The 25,788-nt window shown below is 43.5% G+C and overlaps 1 protein-coding gene across 1 annotated transcript in view; it reads right to left on the reverse strand.

Annotated features, from left to right (window-relative positions):
* The window catches only part of Pkd1l1 (polycystic kidney disease 1 like 1), a 113,896-nt gene that overhangs the window by 52,138 nt on the left and 35,970 nt on the right, over positions 1-25,788 (reverse strand). The window contains exons 13-27 of the mRNA XM_013032942.1: positions 25,063-25,395; positions 24,121-24,180; positions 21,822-21,998; positions 20,732-20,809; positions 16,955-17,097; positions 15,880-16,000; positions 14,656-14,767; positions 11,564-11,759; positions 10,691-10,747; positions 9,381-9,593; positions 7,353-7,595; positions 5,018-5,128; positions 4,752-4,909; positions 4,051-4,151; positions 468-660 (exon numbers count right to left, since the gene is read on the reverse strand). Of these exons, the coding sequence (XP_012888396.1) occupies positions 468-660; positions 4,051-4,151; positions 4,752-4,909; positions 5,018-5,128; positions 7,353-7,595; positions 9,381-9,593; positions 10,691-10,747; positions 11,564-11,759; positions 14,656-14,767; positions 15,880-16,000; positions 16,955-17,097; positions 20,732-20,809; positions 21,822-21,998; positions 24,121-24,180; positions 25,063-25,395 (2,296 nt within the window). The remainder of the gene's footprint in view (positions 1-467; positions 661-4,050; positions 4,152-4,751; positions 4,910-5,017; positions 5,129-7,352; positions 7,596-9,380; positions 9,594-10,690; positions 10,748-11,563; positions 11,760-14,655; positions 14,768-15,879; positions 16,001-16,954; positions 17,098-20,731; positions 20,810-21,821; positions 21,999-24,120; positions 24,181-25,062; positions 25,396-25,788) is intronic.

Here is a 25,788-nt window from a genome sequence, read left to right on the forward strand (position 1 = left end):
TTTCCAGTGTTGTAACATGACTGAGATGACCAGAAACTTCTGGGAAGGCTGTTCATGACTACACAGGGTGTCTCTGGCCTTACCTCCAAGCCAGGCCCTCGGTTAGGGAGTGAATGACAGGATGGACAACAGAGGTAGTGAGAGCAGAGAACCCTGCTTGCCTGACTATAAACTGCACACTCAATGGCTACCAGGATATTTAGAAGTAATTGATCTAACTGCCCCTTATGAACGGGCTCATCGCTCAGTGGACATGCATCTATGCCTAGCACATGTCCATCTCCATGGAGGGAGGAAGGGGGAGACACCAGGATGCGCTCCCCTTCCCAATGCTGAAATGCAGACAGATGTCACAATACATCTGCTCAGGACCAAGATGGATCCAGCTTCTCATAGGAGGACATGACTCAGAAAGGGTTTAGGCCAAAGATAGAACAAAATGTAGTCACTTGCTGAAACTCCCATACCTGCAGTTAACGTTTCCTGGAGAAGCTCCTTGTTGTGGAGAGAAACTTTCAGATTTCCACTCTCTCTTGTCCCAAAACATGCACTGGAGCCACTGGAAACATACTGTATACTTCACAGCCTTAGTGAAGTTCTTGTTGGGAGGTCTTCTGTCATAATCAGCATCCAGTAGGGATAAATATCCCATGTTGGCTCCTAAGAAAAGAGAAAAAAATGGAATGTCAAATTGTGGCCAGTTTTGACAGGTTTTAAAGTCTTGTAAACATTATGCATAGGCAGGACTTGAACTGTGATGCCATAATCTCTATCTCTTGAGTAGCTGGGATTACAGGTGTTCCAGGCTGTCTGGGAAAATTAAATGGAGAATTAAATGCATGCATACTTTCACAAAGTAATAGTGGGGTGCCAAGAAAGGAAACAGCGTCCCTAGTGTTCTCCATGTTCCATGGCTCTCCTGACACTCTGAACAGAGGGCCCCAACCTCATGAGGATGGGCAGTGCTCAGTGTCCAGTCTCTATCTCCAGTGCAATTCAAGCCACGTCCTGCTTCTCTCCAGCCTATCAGCCAACACACCAAACACCCTCTGGGCCCATTTGCACCTTTCCATTTGGCTTCATACCACATTTCCATACACACACACACACACACACACACACACACACACACATATATATGTACACACATACATACACATGCACATATATACATATACATATATGTGTATATATTATGTGTTTAAAAGCAAAATCACTTAACAGTCTACTTATTTACAATTTTTTCCTAAGATTTCAAGTGAATGGTATTGGGAGAATTAGATAGTAGCTGTTACTAAAAATATGGAATTAAAGCCAGGTACCAGTGGCTCATACCTGTAATCTTAACTACTCAAGAAGCTGAGATCTGAGAATCACAGTTCTTTTCTTTTGGGGGGGGGGTCAGTAGTGAGGCTTGAACTCTGGGCTTGGGCGCTGTCCCTCAGCTCAAGGAAAGCACTCTACCGCTTAAGCCACAGCGCCACTTCTGGTTTTCTAGTGGTTTATTGGAGATAAGAGTCTCATGGACTTTCCTGCCCGGGTTGGCTTTGAACTGCGATCCTCAGATCTCAGCCTCCTGAGTAGCTAAGACTACAGATGTGAGCCACCGGTGCCCGGCTAGGATCACAGTTCTAAGCCAGCCCAGGTAGGAAAATCTATAAGAATCTTATCTCTGATTGACCACCAAAAAGCCAGTAATGGAGCTGTGGCTCAAGGGGCAGAGTGCTAGCCTTGAGCTAAAATGCTCAGGGACAGTGCCCATGCCCTGAATTCAAGCTCCAGGACCGACACAAAACAATAAATAGGAAATTAGAACTGATGTCAGTGGCTCAAACCTATAATCCTAGGTATTCAGGGGACTGAGAGACAGAAAATTTTAGTTTGAAGCCAACTGGGGCAGAAAAATCCAAGATATTCCATCTCTAAAATAACCAGTAAAAAATGTAGGGCTAGGGAGTGGGTCAGGCGATAGAACACTAGCTGAGCAAATGAGCAAGCACAAGGCCCTGAGTTCAAACCCTGACAAATACATGGAATTAGAGCCCTTTCTCATCTACAATAACAAACACCAGATGATCACAGATCTCAATGCAAAAAACAAAATTGGACCAAAACAAAGCACATGAACAGCTTGCTTTAGAACTAGATGTAAGTAGCTAATTTCTACTAATAGCTCAAAGCCTACACCTCTTTTATTCTAGAAATGAGGTTCTAAGCAGATATAGCCAGCAAAGATCTCCCATCCTGTAGGCAGTCTTTTTAACCTAGTAATTATGCCTTTGGTTATGCAGAAATCAGAAGTGGTGCTATGGCTCAAGTGGTAGAGCATTCACCTTGAGCTGAAGAGTGCAGGGACAGCGCCAAAGCCCATAGTTCAAGCCCCACTACCGACAAAAAAAAAAAAAATCAGATGGTTGTAGGTATATGGTTTTGTTTCTGGCTCTTCTAGTTTAGTCTACTGGTCTTCAGGTCTATTTTTGTGCCACACCAAACTGTTATTGTTACTATAGCTCTGTAATAAAGTTTGAGATTTGAACTTGTAATACCTCCTACATTGCTTCTTCTCTGGACCGAGATTTGCTTTGGCTATTCCAAGCCTTTTGTGGTTCCACATGAATTTTTGGATTGTTTTTTTCTCTGTCAGTGAAGAATAATATTGAGATTTTTATGGGCATTTCATTGAATTTGTAGCTCCCCTTTGGCAAAATGGCCATTTTCACGATATTAATTCTGCCGATCCATAAACATGAGAAGTCTTTCTACTTCTCCTTCAATTTCTTTCTTTAGAGTTTTATAGTTTTTGCTGTAGAAAACTTTCACTTTCTTGGCTAGGTTTTTCCTGGGTATTTTATACTTTAAGGTTACTGCAAGTGGAATTGCTTAACTGATTTCCTTCTCTATCTGCTTCTGGTTCTTTTTTTTTTTGGAGGGGGGGGCGGTCATGGGGCCTGAATTCTGGGCCTGGGCACTATCCCTCAGCTCTTCAGCTCAAGGCTAACACTCTACCACTTGAGCCACAGCGCCACTTCCCACTTTTTTCTTTTTGCTCATGTGGTGCTGAGGAATCGAACCCAGGGCCTCATGCATGCAAGGCAAGCGCTCTACCACTGAGCCACCTTCCCAGCCCCTGCTTCTGGTTCTTGAAATACAGAAAAGCTATGGATTTTTGTGGGTTAACTTTATATCCAGCTACTTAGCTGGCATCCAACTTTTTATCTATTTTTTTTTACTTTTCTAATTTCTTATAATAAAATATTGAGGAAAAGAAAACAGTAGATGCATATATATGTGTATATAATTGCCATTGAGAATTTGATCAACCACCCAGTTTGACTCATTTTAAAAGGAAATGAGAACTATAAAGTGACCAAGTCTCAGTGGAAAATCATATCCCAGGACTGGTCCATTCACCTAAAAGTCAGATGTCAACTTATTGGAGAATGACTGCCTGCTCATAAATGGGTTTAGAGCATTTCTCCATTTTTCCTGTTAGTCCTGTGTGGTTTGCTTAAGCATGATGAGCTCCACTACCTTGCCTTTAGTGAGAGAAGACTGAGAAACACCTGGTTATGAAGGCTAGCCCTGTGCCTCTGTTCACTGCTTCTGTAAGGATCACCCAAGGTCCTGTTCGCCATGCTTCTGTGTGAAACACAAACTTGCTTCCTCTCTGGGGGGGAGCCCCTGATGCCAGAGGAGGCCCAAGCAGGTCAGAGGTAAAGTCAAGATGTGTAGACGCAGGAGACAAACTCTGCAGTCAGAAGGCTTGGCAGAAGTGAGGAATGAAGGGGAGACACAGCTGTCCTGGGGCCAGGAGATGCAGGAGGAACCACCACTGAGGAGAGACAGGCTAGGAGCTCTTCACCACACCAATAGGGGACAAAGATGGTTCTTGGTGGTGGGGTAGTTTTTACAGAGACATGGTCTTATAAGCAGGAAGAGAAATTACTTGGATGTGTATGTCACAGGAAGCAAAACACTGCCATGAGAACATGGGAGGCTCCACCCTCTCAAGAAAACTGAAAACAAAAAGGTTTCTTCCAGCCCACTGACCTTTCTGCAGAACAACAGGTATGTAAATGTCTACAGTTTGTTCACCCCACAAGTGGATCTGTTTCACAAGAAAATCAGAAGGAGTAGGCTTCTCGAAGAATCTAGAAGATAAAAATGAAGAAATGATGTCTAGTTTCTTTTCCTCTTAAATCTTTTAGGGTTGTCATTTGTAAAGCAAAACACCCTTCTATACTGTAAGCTTGACACTGAGATATGAGGATCCAGGTTCAGATCTAGCCCAGACAGGCAAATCTAAGAGAATTTTCTCTCCAATTAAACAGCAAAAAGCTGGAAGTAGAAGTATGGCTAAGGTGATAGAATGCCAACCTTGACCAGAAAAAGGTAAGTTCTGAGTTCAAGTCCCAATACAGGCACAAAAACTTAAATAACAGCAACAAAAATGAAGGCAGCGTGGGCTAGAAAGGACCTGTGTTCACAGTCTGTGGCATTACCAAGCCTCTTAATTTAAAAAAAAAAAGAATTCTACATACACTTTCATCCCTCATTTCTTTACAAAATAAAAACTGCAGTAAAAGACATGAACAAAAATAACCAACCTAATTTGTGGGAATGAAATGAACAACTTAAGGTTTTGCCTGCCCCAGGTGGCTTTAAACCATGATCCTTAAATCTCAACCTCCTGCATAGCTAGGATTACAGGTGTGAGCTACTGGTGTGTGGCTATGAAACATTTAACACACCTGACTAGCAACATGACAGGAAATGCCCTTGTCTTTACATTAGAAAATTCAATGTGTATCTGTAGAGATCCCTGGGAGTTTCCAGAAAGCCCAGTGAACTGGTGGAAGTTCACCTGATTCCGCAGCAATACAAACGTCGTTGTGTTTCTGTTATTATCCTGTCATGGGAAAAAAAAAGTTGGGAAAAGCTTGCCATTGGAGGAGTAAGTGTATTAAGAATCAGGGAGTGGAGACCAGATGGACAGCAGAGGAACAGCTTTCCTTACAGGACTATCTTCCTCCCCATACTCCACAGTCATGGGTGTCTGCAGCCGTCCTCTTGGGATGGGCCTTCTGCTGGAGCAGCTGTAGAGGGTGATGCCCACGACAACACCAACCTTGAGAAACAAAGATCATCTCAGAAAAAGGAAGCCAACAATAGGCTCCAAGGAGAGAAGTAGGAAAGCAAAACACAGTGACGGTATTGTGACCACTTTGAAAAAGAATACACTCGACACCAGAGGGTTGCACACACAAAAAAGTGGTTTTCCTAGGTAGGGTGGCAGGATTTAGGGTGAATTTATGCTACTCTTGTTAAAATGATTAATCTTGGAAGTTGTATTAATATTGCTTTTTTTTTTTTTGCTTTAAGGGCTCATATCTGCTTATGGTAAATAATCGATGGGTATCAAAGGGGTCCAGAAGCCTGAAGAACAGCTTTGCTATCTTCCCCTCATTCCAAGGGGACACTCATGGGGAGGGTGTATTCCAAACTCTGAAATCCCTAAAATTCTCCAATGGACAGAATTTTAATGGACTGCATGTAAATGACAAGTCACTTAGATGACCAATACCCTTATGTTGGACAGGTGAATTATGTCCTTATACTGCACAGTTAGGTATACTTCTATTCTGGACTACTGGAACATTCGTTTGAATAAATAAGCAAAGCGTTTGCTTTTATCTTTCTGGGAATCTTTCTCAAACCCTCAGTGTGGGACCCTACTGAATCCAGGTGCTTGGTGTCAAAGCCCATGCTGACATTCATTCACTCATTATGCCTTCACAAGTGTTAGATGTAAAATGTTTTCGTTTGTCCTGGGGTCCCCTCACTTGTTTGACTGGTACTGTACCACTTGAGTGCCTCCAGCCCTGTCTTTTTGATGATTACTTTTTTGTCAGTTGTAGGGCTTGAACTCAGGGCCCGGGCACTGTCCCTGAGCCTCTCGTGCTCATGGCTAGCACTTTACCACTTAAGCCATAGCACTACTTCCAATTTTTGAGTGGCTAATTGGAGATAAGAGTCTCACAGGGACTTTTCTGACCAGGCAGCTTTGAACCATGATTCTCAGATCTCACCTTCCTGCGTAGCTAGGATTACAGGCATGAGCCACTGGTGCCCAGCTAATGGTTTCTTTTAAGATTTGGTTTCAAGAACAAAATGCAGTTTCTCGGCCTCAAACTTCTGTCCTACTCTCAGCCTCTCCAGTTGCTAGCATCGCAGACTTGAGCCATAGGCACCTTGGCCATGGTGTTTTAGATAACTGCACTTTTGGACATCATGAAGTCACGTTAATAGCTATTTATTGCTTTTTAGTGTGAATTAAATTCCATACCATTAGCCATCTAACAATTTCTAGCTCCCTAAAAGGTTACTTTTTCTAAAACAAATAAGCAAATATTTTATGAGCATTTTATGACAAAAATAAGGCTTTCATCATAAATTGTTCATCAGCTATTAGAAAATCTATTGGGTACCCAAGTGAGTCAGGTAGTTAGGCCTGGGCAGGGAGAATACAGAAATCTCTGGAATTCTTCCTGATTCATGGTGAGTTGGGAGCACTTGCAGAGTTTCTGAATGCTGACACCAATCAGAAAGTTCACGAAACTGCCAAATAGGATGGGCACCTGAGGCTTACATTTGTAATCCTAGCAAGGCAGCAGGTTGAGATCTGAGGATCACAGCTCAAAGCCAGCCTGGGCAGAAAAGCACACAATACTCTTATCTCCAATAACCTATTCAGAGCAAGCTAGCAATGGTTCTGTGGCTCAAGTGGTAGAACACTAGCTTTGAGCTCAGGGATAGTGCCCAGGCCCTGAGTTCAAGTCCCGGGACCAGAAAACAAACAAAATAAACCCTGCCAAATCGCTAGGACAGCTCTGCCTGACTTATCAGATCATCAAATTCAGGTCAGATGAGAGCAGATGATGGAGAGGCCTGGAGGATCCTTGAGGCCCCTTTGCAAGTTTCACCCCACTTCAACTCTGCCTTTGATTTTAGGAAAGGTAAGGCCACTGGAGGCACACATACTATACCACATGCTCTGACCTCCTCAAGTCTCGTATTCTCCAGTGGTGCCCAAAAATCCCCACAGGAAATACTGAATGGGATCACTTATCTAGGTACCTGAGAGCCCTAATTTTATTAAGAGTTTTCTAGAGAGTTCTTATCTTCCAAAAGGCATGGAGACAGCAGTGCATTGTAAGCGGCTCCTCTCTGGGAGCTAGAAAGCAAGTACAACCTAGTTTACAACCTGTCAACCTAGTTTCTCTGTTTATCTCCTAAGCCCAGTCACCACAATTTGAATTGCCATAGAAGTTGACAGTCAATACCTCTGGTACCTGCCCAGGATCCGGCACCCTTGGATAGGGGCTCTTTTTGAAGAACAGGAGTTGGCTTATGTAACATGGGCTTTGCATTTCTTCTTGAGCAAGAGTGTGCCAAGCCAGGTCACCAGGTAAATGCACCTGGACAGAGCCCAGGCTCTGAACAGAGCTCTGAAGGTTGTGATGAAGAAGGATCCAGAATTCCATCTGCCCAGTGCTCATATGGAATTGATGCTCATGGCTCAAAGAAAGACACTTCTGAAAGCAGAATATTTGCAACACAAATGAACAAACCCTGAGTTCAGACTGAGGAGAGTGACTGAGACAGCCTGAACTTAGATCAGGTTCATTTGTCCGAAAGATACGGATAGAAGATGTAATGACAAAGAATACTAAAACACAAACTGTGGTCTTTCTTTTTGGCACACCTTTCTGGGAATTTTGCTCCTTTAAATTAATCTTTTATTTTTGTTAGGGGTTCTTAACCTATCTAAACAGAGTTTAATGCCATTACACCTGAAGAGTAAAAGTTAATGTGACCGCAGTGCCTTTGGGCAAAGACCAGGGTAAAATGTGAGAAATATTTGAAAATACACTAATGTGTAACTATGATGAAGGTTATTATTTAATTTATTTTATTTTATTATGCTTGTTTGGGGCTTGAACTCAGGGCCAGGGCACTGTCCCTGAGGTTTTTGGCTCAAGGCTAGCACTCTTCCACGCTGAGCCACAATGCCATTTCTAAACTTTTGGTGATTAATTGGAGATAACAGACTCATAGCCTTCCCTATCTGGGCTGGCTTTGAACCTCAGTCCTCAGGTCTCAGCCTCTTCAGTAGCTAGGAGTACAGGTGTGAGCCACTGAAACTCAGATTATTATTAGATTTAGATGGAATATTTATTCAGTTCCTACTTTCCCAAATAGTTTGGTAACTGAAAGCTAAATAAACCAACAGGTATGTGTGGGAGGGTTGGCAGTTTGCAGAGACAACAGCCTGTCTACGAATTCACTGCTTCCTAAAAGCATTGGCCATTTCACAAGATGAGACAGAAAAACTCTGAGATAATTTCCTAAAGTTACTGTCACAGAAATAAGATTTGATATTTTGTTTTCATCAGTTATATATGTTTTAGGTTAATGCATATAATAAAGTACTTGCAGTCCTTCACATCATTTTTTTTAAAACATAGAAGAGAATGATGCTCCTAAATCAAACATCTCCCTAATTATCCCAGTGAACATCTACCAAAATATTAGGAACATTACACCATTATCACAAAACATTTAACATTGAAAATAACAATCTCCAAATACCAAAATACCATCCACTTTATTCTCAAGTAGGACTACAAAGGAAACACAGACACATGCACACACAGACACACCCACACCCATACCCACCCATAAACATGCACACACAGACACACCCACACTCATAGCCACCCATACACACACACACACACACACACACACACACAAGAAAGAACAAGACAGAGACCAGTCAAGCACACAGATGCACATGCATGCTCCTTTCTCCAAATATTTGATGCCCCAGGGCTGGGAAGGTGGCTCAGTGGTAGAGCACTTGCCTTGCATGCCTGGGGCCCTGGGTTCGATTCCTCAGCACCACATAAGCAAAAAGAAAAAAGCCGGAAGTGGCGCTGTGGCTCAAGTTGTAGAGCGCTAGCCTTGAGCTGAAGAGCTGAGGGACAGCGCCCAGGCCCAGAGTTCAGGCCCCACGACCGGACCCAAAAAAAAAAAAATATTTGATGCCTCAAACCAACTGGAGACTTTCAGCCAGAAGCCCACAAATAAAAGACCTCTAAATCTTCAGAACTATGATGTAAATAATCCTATTATCTTTATAAGGTTATTCTGCGTTGGACATTAAAAAAATGATTGCCAATGTAGGGTAACATGGGAGGGAGAAAACAGTTGTATTTTTGGTGTTGGGGGAAATACACGCCAACTATACATTGTCTAGTGAGCTCGTGCACAGCCTGCAGCTGTGTTCTTAAGGATGAATAAAACATCTCACTTACTAGCAACACATCTGAGATGATCTTCATTCCTTCTTCTTGTAGATAGTTCTCACTTGTCAAGTTTTCTTGTGTGCTGGCTTCCCAGACTCCAGCAATGAGTAGGATAAGTTCAAGACCAAGTCCTTTGTCAACCACAAATCTTTCCAAGAACTGGCCATGAGCAAGGAGTATCTGGGAGTACCTGAGAATGTGTACTGCACTAACAAAGCTTAACTACATGAAGAGAAGAGATATAAAATGAACTATTTTTTTTACATCCACAATGCATATACCTCTTTCATTATCATTGGAATTAGAATAATTGAACTTTTGGTCAACAAAATTGGATGGTCTATGTTTCCTCTCTGAAAATTGTTTTCACTCATGAAATAACTAAGGAAACCAAGGACCCCAGCAGTCCTTTGTGCATTGATATTTGGTTTGAATGTTAAAAGCCATTTTACCAATTCTTTTGCAAGTCCTTCTATGGCCTTCTCTGTTCCCATCAGCCACTTCAATTCTATGCTTAGCTACAATGAACTCTTTCCTTTTCCTTTTTCTTTTTCTTTTTTTCCCAGTCATGGGGCTTGAACTCTGGGCCTGGGCGTTGTCCCTCAGCTCTTCAGCTCAAGGCTAGTGCTCTACCACTTTGAGCCACAGCACCACTTCCTGTTTTCTGGTGGTTAATTGGAGATAAGACTTTCACAGACTTTGCTGCCCGGGCTGGCTTTGAACCACGATCCTCAGATATCAGCCTCCTGAGTAGCTGGAATTACAGGCATGAGCCACCAGTCGTACATTTTTAAGTAAGAACATATTATGATCATGTTTCACAGTAAAGTCAGAAGATAGATGTACCTCAAATAAAGATTGTAAGACAGAAGCATTGATTATAAGACAGAAGCTAGAATAAAGTCATATACAAGTTGCCTTGAGTAAAATGAGTTCTTCTCTCATATCTCTGAAGATTTCATGGGAAACGTAGCATGAGAAATAAAATTGTCCCACAGGAAAAATAACCTATTTCATACTAAGAGTAGGAAAAACACTACCTTCACCAAAATGTTCACAGCATGGCTACTGCTTTTTTTAAAAAAAAAATCAGTTTCTACTTTGAGTTTCCAAAATTCTATACACAGGAATAAAATTCTCCAGCCATATTCTGAAGTAAAAAAAAAAATCACCATTCTAATGAATTCTTAGAAGAAAATTGTATTTCAATCTAAATGTCAAAATATAACTCTGGAAAGTTCTATTCTTAAGAACTGGCCATTCAAAATTATGAAGTAAAAAAAGCAGAAAAAGTACATTTGCAAATAAATAGCACTTACCTTATGAGGAAGACTTACGAGGTCTCTTAATAAAAGAATAGAATCAATTATTTCTTCCTGATGGCACAAACAAGGAAAGTAAAAGGAGTGGGGGCGGGGGAGAAAAGGAAGAAGATCTTTTTAGTTTAGAGCAGACTTTATGCTATTCACCTAAGACACTACCTGAATGCAAGCCTTTCTCTTGCAAGGCTCAAGTTTTCCTTCCAGCCTAATATTTCTCCTCCTGTGTGTCCCCAGCCAACCTCACCATATTCCATTAGGAAACTGATATGATAGAGGAGAAAAGAGGACAGAACCAAATGGAACTTGGAAAGGGGTCAGAGAGAATAACAAGAGAAAGAAAACCACTCAAGCAACATATTTTTTCTCTCTTTCCTTCTTTCTCACATCTTTTTCTTTCTTACTTATTTTTTTGCTTTTCCTTCCTTTCTTCTTCCTCCCTCCCTCCTTCCTCCCTCCCTTCCTCCCTCCCTCCATCTCCCATCTCTTCTTCCCTCCCTTCCTTCCTTCCTTTCTTCCTTTGACTTTTAACATTGTAGGGTAGTGTTAACAGGATAGTAGCAGATTGTATTTATATAATCTTACTTGCAGAAACATCAGTAGAATTATCTGCAACGCTGAATTACTTGTATTGCTTTCTTTTTCATAAGCCAGTGACACTGATTTGCAAGACATCTCAGCAAGTAAGAGAAATTGTGGCTCCTTCCTTGCTTTTGTTTCATAAGCATATCCACATGCCAGGGAGCTGACCATGTGACAGAGAGCCAACCATGTGCCAGGGAGCCGACCATGTACCAGGGGCCAACTGGTCTCAGACCTCACTACTTTATGCAAGTTTATAGACGGTTTACCTTACCCTATTCTGGGCCATACCTGATCTGTAAACACTAATTTGCACAAGGAAGAAATTAACACATCTTGCGTTTGCAACCACTGGCCACATGAAGTACTTCTGTTCTCCTTAGACAAACGTCTCAGGATTCCAGTGATCATGGTGATGAAGTTCCTTGCTTCCCTGTGACTCCCCATCAGCTGGAGGGTAGACAAGCTGTTCAGGCTGGAATTATATCTGAAGGAAACACCAGATGTTATCAAGGTTAAATACACACACACACACACACACACACACGCACGCACGCATCTCAAAACCATTCATCCTTCCTGTCAAGGGTTAAGGAGAATTTATTCATCTTAAGTGGATAAATGAAGAAATCAAATAATACAGAATGTTCTTCTACACAGAAAAACTCTAAATAGACACAGTACAGTCTCACACCAAAGTCCTACAGGGTACAAAGAAGCCAAACAGGATATTGACATATCTGCCAAGGCAAATAAAGGAGTGTGGTCTATACCTGTCACCGTAACTACTCAGGAGGCTGAGATCTGAGGATCATAGATTGAAGGCAGCTTGGGTAGGAATGGCTGTGAGACTCTTATCTCCAATTAACAACCAAAAAAAGCCAGAAGTGGTAGAGTACTAGCCTTGAGCAAAAAAAGCAAAGGGAACTAGGAGGAAGGCACAGAATCAGAGGGAAACGGGGAAAAATACAACAGAGGAGCCCATCAACTGCATTGTACATTGGTGAAAATTAACTAAGCAACTCAAGATGGAAGGGAGGGAATGAGAGGGAACAGCTTACACTAAGCAAAAGGAAAGAAATGTACATATCACCCAATTTGGAAGAAATAGTTGTATTGTCAAAGCTTACAGAATCCACAAACTTTAAAGACCATGATAATGACAATTGAAATGCCTTGTGACTTTAACTAAGTATCACTTTCTCACAATGCTGTGAAATTTATGTAATCACTTAATCTCAATAAAAAATTATTTAAAAAAAAGCTAAGGGAAAAAAACATTCCCAGTTCAAGCCCCAGTACCAGTACAAAAAAGAAAGAAAGAAAGGAAGGAAGGAAGAAGGGAGGGAGGGAAGGAGGGAGGGAGGGAAGAAGGGAGGGAGGGAAGAAAGGAGGGAGGGAAGGAAGGAAGGATAGGCCCTGTATATGTAAATCAGAAAATGAGGGACAGAGAAAATTCATAACTAATAATACCATCAATAACCAATAGAACAATGATGCAGAAAAATCAATCTCTCTCTGTATCTGTCTATCTGTGTCAAACAGAACTAGACCAAACATCCATAAACCACTTTTACTGAACAAAAGTAGAACATACATTCTCAAGTACACATAAAAATTTTTAGCCTATATTATATTATAGGACATTAGACAAAGTATGTTCTCTGATTATAGCATTAAATTTGAAATCATAAGATGAAAATTTGGCAAATGTGCAAATCTGTGAAAAATAAACAATACACTTTTCAATAATTAATGGCTCAAAATAGCAATAGAAAAGGACATTATCAAATACCTTGAAACTAACAAATGAAAACACAACACCCCAAACTATATGGGATGGAGTGAAAGCAATGCTGGAAGGAACTTTATAGCTGTAAAGTATATAAAGAAAATAAACAATGCAGGCATCAGTGGCTCAGGCCTATAATCCTAGCTACTCAAGGAGGCTGAGATCTGAGGAGAGCAGTTCAAAGCCAGCCCAGGCAAGGAAGTCCATGAGACTCTTATTTCCAACAAACTAATCAGAAAAAGCTATGACTCTAGTGGTAGAGTTCTAGCCTTGAGCAAAAGAAGCTGAAGGTTAGTGACCAGGCCCTGAATTAAAACTTTAGGACTGTGATGATGGCACAAAAAGAAAAGAACTTAATTACTAAAATAACCACACAGAATAAAAAGGTTTATGACAGAATACTGTTTTTGAAGAACAGAAAATCTTGTACAACAAAAGATTAAAGAATGTTGATGAAGTGGAAAAAAATCCCAAAATGATATAAGCTACTCAAACCAACTCAGAAAGAAATTTAAAACAGTGAATACTGATGAGACTGAGTAAGTAATTATAAAACTACCACAAAAAATGCCAGACCCAGATCATGTCACTGGTAGTTTGTATGCAGTGTTTAAAGGAGAATTGACAGCTAGTTTCCACAAAATCTTTGAATTATTAGAAAACAGAGCACTCACTTTGGAAATATCATGATATATCCATACAATAAATATTTAGCAATACAAAAAAGATGGTAGGAATTCATAAATTCATATCATACATGTAACTCAAAACTTTTACATATTAAATGAAAGACAGTTACTGAAGATCACATTTCGCATCATTCCACTGATGTGAAATATCTTGACTAGAGAAACACGTAGTAGATCAGTAGAGGGATGTGTGTGTGTGTGTGTGTGTGTGTGTGTGAGAGAGAGAGAGAGAGACAGAGACAGAGACAGAGACAGAGACAGAGACAGAGAAGAGAGAGACAGAAAGCTGGTACTATCTTGAACTCAAGGCTTTACAATCTGGTTGTCTTTTTCACTCAAGGTGTCATTCTACCACTTAAACCACCCCTACACTTCCAAGATTAGTTATTTGGGGCTAGAATGAGGAAACTGGGTGGTTGGGGGGACAAGACTGACTGCTAAGGAATACAAACCATTGTGATCCTGAAAATGTGAAAGTTTGCACAATTCTGTAAGTATACAAAGAAGTACACAACATTGTACTGGATGGACAATCTAGTTTGTAAAAGTGCCTCAGCAAAACTGCTTTAAAAAAAAACAACAGGGCATCAGTGGCTCACACCTGTAATCCTAGCTACTCAGGAGGCTGAGAATTGAGGATGGCAATTCAAAGCCAGCCTGGCAGGAAAGTCAGTGATACTCATCTCCAATAAACTGTCAAAGAGCTGCAAGTGAAGCTGTGGCTCAAGTGGTAGAGAACTAGCCTTGACCAAAACAAGCTCAGGGACAATGCCCAGGCCCTGAGTTCAAGCTCTAGGACTGGCACAAAGATAAAGAAAACCTCTTAACCCACTGCACTGCCATCTCCCAGGGAAACACAAACACTGCTCTAGTATGGATGACTGTGGTGGTGTGGTACTCACAGGTCCTGGCTGAGGCAGCTGTTCCCGTGGAAACGGGGTATCACGGTCACTGTTGCAGTGCATGGCTGCACCCTGGAGCCTTTTCCATCTGTGATCTCGGTGGAAACCATGACTGTGAGGAAGGAGGACAGGGAGAGTCATCCTGGGCTTTACTTACGGAGATGCCTCTTCCTGCACACTCAGCAGTGCCTTAGCCTGGGCAAGAGCAGGCTTGCTCCCAACCAGGTTCCCAGAGCAGGAAATCACAGGATGGATAACATCCCACCAAAGGTTGGGGTGACATTGTAAGCAGTCCCTAAATGATGTCAACAGACTTCATAGGCCTAGAAGATGGTGAAAAATAACTCTGATAGAGGGGACGTCAGTAGATGGGGAATGGCAGGAAGTGGCTAGTCTGAAAAGCTTCAAGAAGTGACTGTTGAGGGAGGTCTTCCTGTCTCAGATGCACCTTCACCAGGAAGACGGACACCGTGGCCCCTCATCTTTATCCCTCTTTCATACTGCCCCAGAGATCAGTGGGACTTTCCCACCCCCAATCCCTGCACACAATGCAGTGCCTTCACGTCTCAAAGCAGCGGGACTAGACAGTTATAAGACTGAAACCTCCAAAACCAGGAGCCAAGATAATCTTTCTTTTCTCTTTTTGTGCTAGTCCTGGGGCTGGAACTCAGGACCTCAGGAACTCAGCTCTACTTCTGGCTTTTCAGTTGTTAACTGGAGATGAATGGTATTTCTTGTGGACTTTCCTGCCGACCTAGCTTCAAACTGCAGTTCTTAGATCTCAGCCTCCTAAGTAGCTAGGATTATAGGAGTGAGCCACCGGCATTACAACTTGCCAACTCAACAATCCTTTACCCCACATTTTCTCTTTTTTGAGGGGGGGAACGCCTTGATTTTATTTAATCTATAATACGTTCAAGATTCACCAAAGAGAATATATTTAATTAGGAAACAAGAAATATCAAAAACATCCTTTGGCATCTTAATGATTATGTTATATTTCATATAAAATATAAGATATAGAAATGCCTAGCTATGGATGATATTCCTAATGCTTTTTTTTTCCCACTAAGGGCAGATAAAAAAAAAGACAAAACATCAAACTCAAGGTGAATAAACAATTTCAATTTTTCAGCACATAGTTTCAACAATGTTTAGTTTTTATAAACCAGGAGAAAACAGCAAGCGGGCATAGCACATGGCCACTATCCAATTATGACTTACCTTTGTAACTGTCCAAGGGCTCACCAGCTGGCAGTGCAAAGTAATAATGGGTATCTCTTCCACGGTACAGAGTGTGTTTGGAGGCATTTCCAAGCTGGTAACTAAATTCATAGTGAAAGTCCTATCATTTGATCCATGGAGAGCAAAAACATAGAGTGGTTGAACATACAATGATTGGCATCATCCCTAAACATTCACCTGCACCTGAGGACATATGTTGCAACCAGGAACAAGGTAAATATTGGTCCCTGATTTCCTATCTGTAGGACTCCTGTCTTTTAGACCAACAATTTCTCCCCCAAAGCAGGATTCCTCCCTCAGGGTCCACTAGATAGCTCTCCTTTCCCTCAAGTCCCCCAACAGCCGGAAATCAGACAGTCTTCCCTCCACTGAGGATGAAGAGATGTACTGAAAGGCCTGATCCAGACACCTGAGCAGCAGAAAGGAGATGTGGGGGCCCAGGGTTTAAAAGCAAAAGTTATTAAATGAGGCCTGGCCGTTCCTACAAACAAGGGCAAGCTTCAAAAGGAATAACATGGGAAGGACAGAAGGGCAGAAATGGGAGGTGTCCACCGGTCCACAGCAAGAAGAGGAAAATGGTGCCAGGATTCCAATATGGCAGCTCCCACTTGGCCTGTCATCTGACCGCCAGAGAGAGCACTGGACCCTCTACACTCAACCTCCTCTCAAATCCTCACAAAGACCCTGTGCAAAAACCCACAGAGACATTCTCCAGTGCTCAACTTAGGAGAGGTGGAATTCAGACTAGAGACATGCTTTGGGATAAAGCTGAGCCTCCTCATCCCATCCCCAATGTCCTGTGCATGCAGTGTTAGCTGAGATCAAGTGCCCCAGGGGGACTTCCAGGGAGCAAGTCCTCCCCTTCCTTCTGAGTGAGGGGTTCTCTGTACCCCTATTGCTAGTGTGGCTACTTTCTACATCAACTGCAGGCCCACAGCCTTCACAGATGGGGAAGGCCAAATTGGCCTTCTGTGCCTACTGCTTGCTGTGTGGATCTGGCTGCAACTTCTGACAAAGCTGAACAGTTTCAGGACAAACAAGAGCTGTCACATACCGGATTCACTGACAGGCAGAAAACACTAAAGATGGTCTGTGCCTCAAGACCATGGTGGGGCCATATCTGGCAGGCCATGTCTTGTGGAGTCGGGTTGACTGTGAAGTAGAGCTGAGCTCGGCCTCGTAAGCCATGCTTGGAAGCTAAGAGAGACAAGATGGAGATTTTAGCCATGATGGAGGACAACAGTGGCAGAGGATTAATTTTTTTTGGGGGGGTCGGTCGTGGGGCCTGAACTCTGGGCCTAGGCACTGTCCCTCAGCTCTTCAGCTCAAGGCTAGTGCTCTACCACTTGAGCCACAGTGCCACTTCTGGCTTTTTCTGCTTATGTGGTACTAAGGAATTGAACCCAGGGCCTCATGCATGCAAGGCAAGCACTCTACCCCTGAGCTCCTTCCCAGCCCCCAGAGGATTAAATGTGATCACAAGAATTTTTTCCTGCTGACTCAGACAGATGCCCATAGTGTTTTGGTACCTTGGGGTGTAAGTATGTGCTGGGGATCCACTGAGCCCTGGAGAATGGGAGCACTAAGTGGGAAAACCAATTTTCCAGACCCTGAGAAATAAAAGTAGACAAGGGAGACTAATTTCCTACTCAGGAGCCAGACAAAAATCCCCCTAACAGAGACCAAAAATCTCTGGGAAGAAGACCCCAAGGATGCATGGAGCACACATTAACCTTCCTCTGAGATTTGTTTAACACCTCAGTCTCACACATACTAGGACAGATGAGTTACATTTATAGCATGGATATAATTTTGTATCTTCTCTTATCAGTGGTATTCTCATCATAAACATTTTCTGTGCTACCCTATAGTAACATGGATGGAAGCAATCATCTAAATCACTGTTGTGAGTAACAGTGTGATATTCCACTGGGCAGATGCATCCCAATCTGCATGACTATTCCTCCCCGATGATGACTTACTGCTTTCTACTTCCTGCTATTACTAGCCACTCACCGATGATTATTCTCTTTTTTTTTTTTTTGGAGGGGCGGGGTGGTCCGGTCGTGGGGCCTGAACTCTGGGCCTGGGCACTGTCTCTCAGCTCTTCAGCTCAAGGCTAGCGCTCTACCACTTGAGCCACAGCACCACTTCCCACTTTTTTCTTTTCGCTTATGTGATGCTGAGGAATCGAACCCAGGGCCTCATGCCTGCAAGGCAAGCGCTCTACCACTGAGCCACCTTCCCAGCCCCCGATGATTATTCTCATACGTAAAGTGTTCTAAACTTTTAGTGTATTTTTCTTGAGATGAGCTATGGGATGGAGATTTATGTGTCAATTTGTTAAAAATCTTGGTGACAATTGCCACCACACACAGCACCTCTGTTTAGTGCTAGGGTCTGACCAGACATTGTTCATGTGTTAAGCTATCTGCCCCCAGATAAACCACAGAAAACAGATCCTTTAATACAATACAACCCAAGAGGAAAGAGTGAGTAATTCTACCTGGATGGTCAGGAAAATCTATTCAAAAGCAGATTTAACCAATTTAAGCAGGCACTCCTGGGGTTCAGTGGTCAAGAAGGGACATAGAGATGTGAATGGGCATTTGCCAAAATAACCACAAGGGAAGACAGATCTGCAGGCCACAGGGTGATCTATGCAGTAAGAAAAGCAAGGTTGTTGGGGGCACAGCAGGAGGAAGTTGGGTGGTGGGACACGTGGAGACCAAGCTGAACTCAGGTAGCCAAGCTGAACTGAACCTGGAGCTATAGACAGGCTCTCAAGAGGCTCCAGTTCCAATGAAGAACATGGCTAATCTAAAGGCCTTCAGTTGTTACTTGAACAGATTTCAGAGGCAAGGGAGAAAGAAGTCCAGCCCAAGCACAAAGATGTTTGTCAAAACAAAAGCAATCATTAATCTTCTTCTGGCACAAGCAGGGGCCTAGGGCTTTGTGCGCACACTGTGGCTGTGCAGGGAACAAGCAGATATTCCCAGCACAGAAAATCCAGGTCTTTAGTGATTATATAGAATCCCAGTTTCAGACAAAATTTATCCCTGTGCTCCTTCTTCAGGAGATGGACACACACACACACACACACACACACACACACACACACACGATGTAAAACTGGAAGTGTACAGTGGGTTGTGGTTTGTGCAGTTGTCAGCAAGATAGGACTTCACTTTATAGCCCAGGTTAGCTTTGAACTCTCGATCCTCCTGTTTCAGTCTTATGAATGTTAAGATTCCAGGTATGTGTCACTACACCTGGTTTATGGTAGATTTTAATAAATGTAAAAAAAATGTGGTCACCAAAGCAAACTTGTCTATAAACGTAATTGCTACATCCTCTGTTCTTCTTATGAAATGGAGAGAAATGTCTCAAAGTTACCCAAAAGGATGATCCTTAGATTGTGTCATGATATAAGTGTAAGGGATGTGAGGGCCCGTGCAGGGTGGCTGTGCAAGTGAAGTCAGACCCACACCAACCACACAGAACAGTGCAATGACACCTGGCTAAACAGAAAGGGATTACAGATGGATTCTCACAAAATGAATCAATTTATCAAGGTTTTTGTTTTTGTTTATTTTGGTCGGTTGTGAGGCTTGAACTCTGGGCTTGGGCACTGTTCCTGAGCTCTTCAGCTCAAGGTTTGCACTCTACCATTTGAGCCACAGTGCCACTTCTGGCCTTTTCTGCTTATGTGGTGCTGAGGAATCAAACCCAGGGCCTCATGCATGCAAGGCAAGCACTACCACTGAGCCACCTTCACAGGCAATTTTATCAAGTTTTATAATACAAAATGTACAATTTTGTTTTATTTATTTATTTTTTTGCCAGTCTTGGAGCTTGAACTCAGGGCCTAGGCACTGTCCCTGAGCTTTTCTTACTGAAGGCTAGTTCTTTGACACTTGAGTCACAGTGCCACTTCTGGCCTTTTCTGTTTATGTAGTCCTGAGGAATCAAACCCAGGGCTTCATGCATGCTAAGCAAGCACTCTATCACTAAGCCACATTCCCAGCCCTACAATTTTTTAAATTTATTTTTTGCCAGTTCAGGGGCTTGAACTCAGGACCTGGGCACTGTCCTCAAGCTTCTTTTGCTCAAGGCTAGCACTCTATCACTTGAGCCATAGTGCTACTTCTGGCTTTTTCTGTTTATGTGGTGCTGAGGAATCAAACCTAGGGCTTCATGCATGCTAGGCAAGCACTCTACCACTGAGCCACCTTCCCAGTCTCAACAAAATGTACAATTTTAAATGGCAACGTACAATTTTAAATGGCAACTTTTCAGCCTTTATTCTGTATACCCTGTGTGTGTGTGTGTGTGTGTGTGTGTGTGTGTGTGTGTGTGTGTGTGTCTACTGGGGCTTAAAGTCAGAGCCTCAGTCTCACTGAGCTATGTCTGCTCAAGGCTAGTGCTCTGCCATTTAAACCACACTCCCACATCTGGCTTGTTGAAGGTGAATTGGAGATAACAGTCTCATTGACTTTTGTGTGTCTCAACTGGCTTTGAGTCACAATCCTCAGATCTCAGTCTCCTGAATAGCTAGGGTTACAGGCATGAGTCATCAGTGCTGGCAATTCCTAAACATGCTCCTGATTCCATGAGGAAAAGCAAAATGCAGTAACACAACCATGACCTGCTGATGCCCTCTGGTCAAAGGCAATAGTGAGGGAAGGTAGGCAGAAGACATGGGGAAAGTCAGGGACCACAAAATTTCTGGAATAGGAGAAAGCGACGATCATTTTCTTGAAAAGCATATGAGTTATGACCAAACCTTTACGATCCCCTAACACCAGACTCAACTGGGCAAGTAACATACCCACAGATGCTTGTAGAACGTATGTCTCTCCACTGCTCAGGGAGTAGGGCTTTATCGTCACAGATGATCCTGTGATACCTATAAAAGACGGGTGGCCACATAAAAATAATGGTCAGTGGACTCTGAGGGGTAGGAAGGCAAGCACAATACTGGGGGTGGGTTCCCAATTCTATATTCTGTGTCCTGGTGCTCTGTGGAACTGTTGAGGTCTGCTGATTTCTGTCTTCCCTGAAAAGCTGAAATCCAATCCCTGTACACTCCCACCCCCACCCCAGCCCCACCAGCTCAACAGAAGCAACATTTGGAGGTGAACCTATCAGTCTGAGCTCAGAAATGTCAGACTTCCCAAAAGACTGCCGCAAGATCTTATTTTCTCTGTCTATAGTAGGTTCCATGTTCAGTTTTGCTGTTTGTGCATTTAACTATAAATTATGATTAAGAGATGCTGAAACTATTTGCAAACTTTTTGGAATGTTGGCTATTATAAACATGCTTAATCTGACCATTGCTGCTTCTTCCAAGAGCGGGACTACTTCCTCAGGAGGTAAAGTCTGGCTCTGTACTGCTTTCCTTGACTTAGGGAGACATCCAGAACACGAGAGCCAACATACACAGGGATAACTTTTAAACATCATCTCTTTAAAACAGTACCTGCCAAAATGTCTCAAGGAAGGAGTGGGGAGGAAATCACCTCAATATGAAATCTTTAACAGTGGTGAGCTAACCACAGCAACTCAACCAAGTGGTTCCTGCTGGGGAACACTGGTTAGAAACCCATTCCTCAGAGGAAGCATCATTCATGTGAGTGGTTCATCTGCCCAATGAGAGGCCATCCAGATGGTGGACCCTGAAGGGGCTAGCCTCCAGGCAGGCATGCTGGTCTACAGACAGGGCCTCCTGGGACATCCAAAACAAACACTACTCCGAGTAAAGGGGTTGTCCCCAGGGGGACAAATGCAAGGAGAAGAGGTTAGATGGCTCCAAATATCTGTGTGCTGCTAAAATGGAAGTTTCAGGAGAAAAGGAGGACCAATATCCAGTCTCCTTTGGCACTGCTATGAATTGCAGGATACCTAAAGCAAGCTCATACCTGATGCTGTGTAGCCTTGGAAAACAGCGGGTCTGACCTGGGTCTTGAGCCAGTCGGTCATGAGAACTGGCCCTGCTCTGCTTGGGGAGAGGAAGGGACCCAGCAGGTTGTCCCCATCGTAGGGGTTCCCCTCAGCCTGAGAGCTTGGTCCTTGTCCAGGGGGGCTGATATTGTTCCCTAAGAAGACAAACCAAGGCCATGGATGATAAACAAGACGCAGTCTTCCCGAAACATGAACAATTCGATATTAATGGTGATCACTATTGCTGGACATATTATAGATAAAATAATGACTTTACCAATTCAACAGAGCCAATATGTTATCATATACTTTGTCAGCCAATTGTGTGTTCCTTTCTGCTGCTGATTAGTTGATAAGTACTTTTTATGTTTTAACATTGTGTCTGGGGACTGGAGACTCTGAGAATCAGATCAACTAAATCCTTATAGCCTGGGATATAATAGAGAGGAAGTTAAACAAACAAACAAGTAATGCAAAGTCAGGTGATGGTAAATGCTGGGGGTGGGGGGGTTAGAAAGCAGAGAAAGAGATCCTGTCCAGTACAACAGAAGCGCAAACACAAGAAGTGGGGGACAAGCCCCTGCCTAAGAAGAAACTACAGAGCAGAGATGAGAATGAGCTCTGGGGAGATCTGAAGAAAGACGTCTCCAGGCTGAACAAAAAAGCCAAACACCATGGAGCCATGTTCTGCGGGGGGATCACGCAGCCTTGACCCTGCCCTTGGAGGGAAGCTGCTGGAGGGACCACCAGGGCAGCCTGGGAGAAGGGACTGCCTCATTCATGACAGCAAAGTTCTCACGTGGCTGTAGGGGAGTAACTTCAGGCAGCAGGAACAAGTAGGGAGACGGAGGCTACCACGTAGCCTGAGGAAGAGTGCAGGCTTGATGGGGCTAAGGTAAGAAGACCAAGAAAGCATGGTTCAGGTGGTAGAGGACCAGAATTGAGTGAAAAAAAGGCAAGTAAGAGAGGCCCTGAATTCAAGTCCCAGTACCTGCACATATACACACACAAAGAAGACCAATTTAAGAGTTTGAATAATGGACATTGAAAGAAGATATCATGCAAAGACAAGCCACTGTTGGGGGCCCAGAATGATTCCTATCAAGAAAGGTCATGTTATCAATAGCATGGCATCCCTCGTTCTTCATCCATTCAGTAGTATTACGGAAACACCATGAGTGTAAACATGATTATACTGTAAAACTTCTAAAACATTCTGTATGGATGATCTTTTGATATCCCCAACCAATCCTAAACCCAAATTGGCACCAAAAGTAAATTTCTGGTGGAGGCCTCGAGGGCTAGTCAATCCTTCACGACAGCCAGGGTCTATCCATGGATCAATCTTGGAAATGCAAACTGTCAGAGCCACAGCCAGAGTTTCTATCCTGGCTGAGACCACTGGAATTATTCCTATTAGCAAATTCTAATCTACCTGCAGCCTCCCTGAAAGACCCCCACTAAGGCTAGGCCTCAGCTCTCCCTCACTCCTGTCTTCTGCCTCCTGACCATTCTCAGGTACCCCCTCCAGGCCCTATCTGGTGGGCTGCTCCTGTCTCCACAATCTGGGAGTATAATAGACTGCTTTTCTGAGTCTCTTCTCGGTCTCATCACACAGGAAGGAGCATGGGGAGGGCCAGAGAAGCTGTAAAGGTAGAGACAGTTGAAGAGGACCATCAAAGAAAATACGGCAGCAAATTAGAGGAATGACACATCCACTTACTAGTCAATACACTCCCACACAAATCAATCTACTAAGTCACTTAGTAGATGAACCATTTTCTGATGATCTACCTTCTCACTAGACAGATCCATTATTCACACATTGCCCATCTATGCTCTACACATCAATCTCTCACTCCTGTTCACCTGATGAACCAACAAATCATCCTCTGATCATCTATTCCTCCAGCTATGGACTTGTTGCATGCTGATGCAGTGGGCGTTGAGACCATTCTGGGGACACCAATGTAAGCTAGCCATAAAAACTTTCTTTAAAGGGACAGACACAGGTAAACAGGATCTGACCAGTTGCCACAGGCAGATGGGATGGACTATGCAATGTGGGATTTGGGGAGGCTCGGGTCTGAGATGTGCATAAATCAGAGTCAGAAGTGAGAGTCTGGGCTAGCCTGTCATCCTTTAACTCTGGTGAGCACCAGTTGCTTTGGTATAAGGGAGAAGCATGGTGAACTGGGATTTCAGAAGTGGGTGTGCAGAAGGCGGAGGCATAAAGCCCTCCTGGACAGGGAGAGAAATCACAGGCGGAGGAGTCACCTGGCTGTCTTCCCCTGGATGGCACTGCTTCTTGGATGTCGCTGTAATAAGCTTCAAAATCTGTTATGAGAAGACAGAATAACAATGTGTTTTTTTAAAATTCTTTTTATGTCCTTACTGAAGCTTGAATTCTGAGTCTTACGCACTTGCTTGGCTTTTTTATTTTTAGGTGCTGGTACTGGGGCTTGAACTAGGGCCGGGCACTGTCCCTGAGGTTTTGTGCTCAAGGCTAGTGCTCTACCCCTTGAGCTACAGCTCCACTTCTGGCTTTTTAGTGTTTAATTGGAGATATGAGTCCCATAGACTTTCTTGCATGGGCTGATTTCGAACCATGATCCTCAGCTGTTTCTGCCTATTGAGTTTCTAGGATTATAGGCATGACCCATCAGCTCCCAGCGTCTTACTTGGCTTTTTCACTCAAGGCTGGTGCTCTACCACTTGAGCCACACCCCTTACTTCCAGATTTTTGCTGATTAATTGGAGATAAGAGTCTCACAGACTTCTTCCCATCCTGGCTTTGAATTGAGATCCTCTGATCAAAGCCTCCTGAGCAGCTAGGATGACAGGCATGAGCTGCCAGTGCCAAACTCAGTCATATTCCATTTTAAATCAAATTAGCATGGGCTGGGAAGGTGACTCAGTGGCAGAGTGCTTGCCTTGCATGCCTGAGGCCCTCGGTTCAATTCTTCAGTACCACAGAAGCAGAAAAAGCCAGGAGGGGTGCTGTGGCTCAAGTGGTAGAGCGCTAGCCTTGAGCTGAAGAGCTGAGGGACAGCAACCAGGCCCAGAGTTCAGACCCCATGACTTACCAAAAATGAGGACTATGAAACCAGCTCTCTCTACAGTAGGTGAGAGTTTAAATCTGACCTACCAGACTTTCTCTTTCAGAGGCTGCCCTGGTGCTAAACTATAAGAACAGCGTGTACAGCTGGTGATACTTACCATCCAGGGCAGGGGAGATGCTGGGCTGAGGCCAGCTTCCCTCCGCCAGGGACCCTGTCTCTGGGCTCTGCAGCTCATCCTCAGGAGACTCTGCTGGGGCCATGGTATCACCACCAGCAGGAAGATAGTAGCCATCTTTCATGGGCATGCTCTCTGTGACTGAAATGATGGGCGGAGCCAGGGTGGAGAGTGAAGGCCCCAGCCAGGACAGTGTGGGTCTTCCATTACCATCTGCCATGCTTGGCTCTGCAGCCAGTAGATTGGACTCTGATGACTTCAAAACGGCCTCAAGGGCTGAGGCACCCAGCAGCCCCACGGTGCTACAAAAGGGAACTTTGACACAGACAGGACAGTGTTAAAAATTCTGGACCAACCATCTGTTTTCAAAAGTAGACAGGTTGAAAGAGCATGTCTGCTTTAAAGCAAACCAAGTGGGACTTAGGCAATAAAGGGCGTGATCGCCACCTGGTGGTGTGGAGACCAACACTGGACACAACCAATACCTGGGAAGAGGAAGTCAAAGCTCTTCCCTCTGGAATTTGCTTTCCCAGGTTCCATACACACACTCGTAAGGCTTGGCAGGGCATCTGCACCCCAGCATGGGTGACTCTGGTATATTATAGCAACAATTTGGGGATTAAGAAGTTTCTCCTGATTTTCACTCTCTTACATGATAATAAGAATCTAGTACAATACTTCTAAAAGTTATTGTTAGCATTTATGGCA

Source organism: Dipodomys ordii, unplaced genomic scaffold, assembly GCF_000151885.1.
Source record: "Dipodomys ordii isolate 6190 unplaced genomic scaffold, Dord_2.0 Scaffold160, whole genome shotgun sequence".
Classification (NCBI taxonomy): Eukaryota; Metazoa; Chordata; class Mammalia; order Rodentia; family Heteromyidae; genus Dipodomys; species Dipodomys ordii.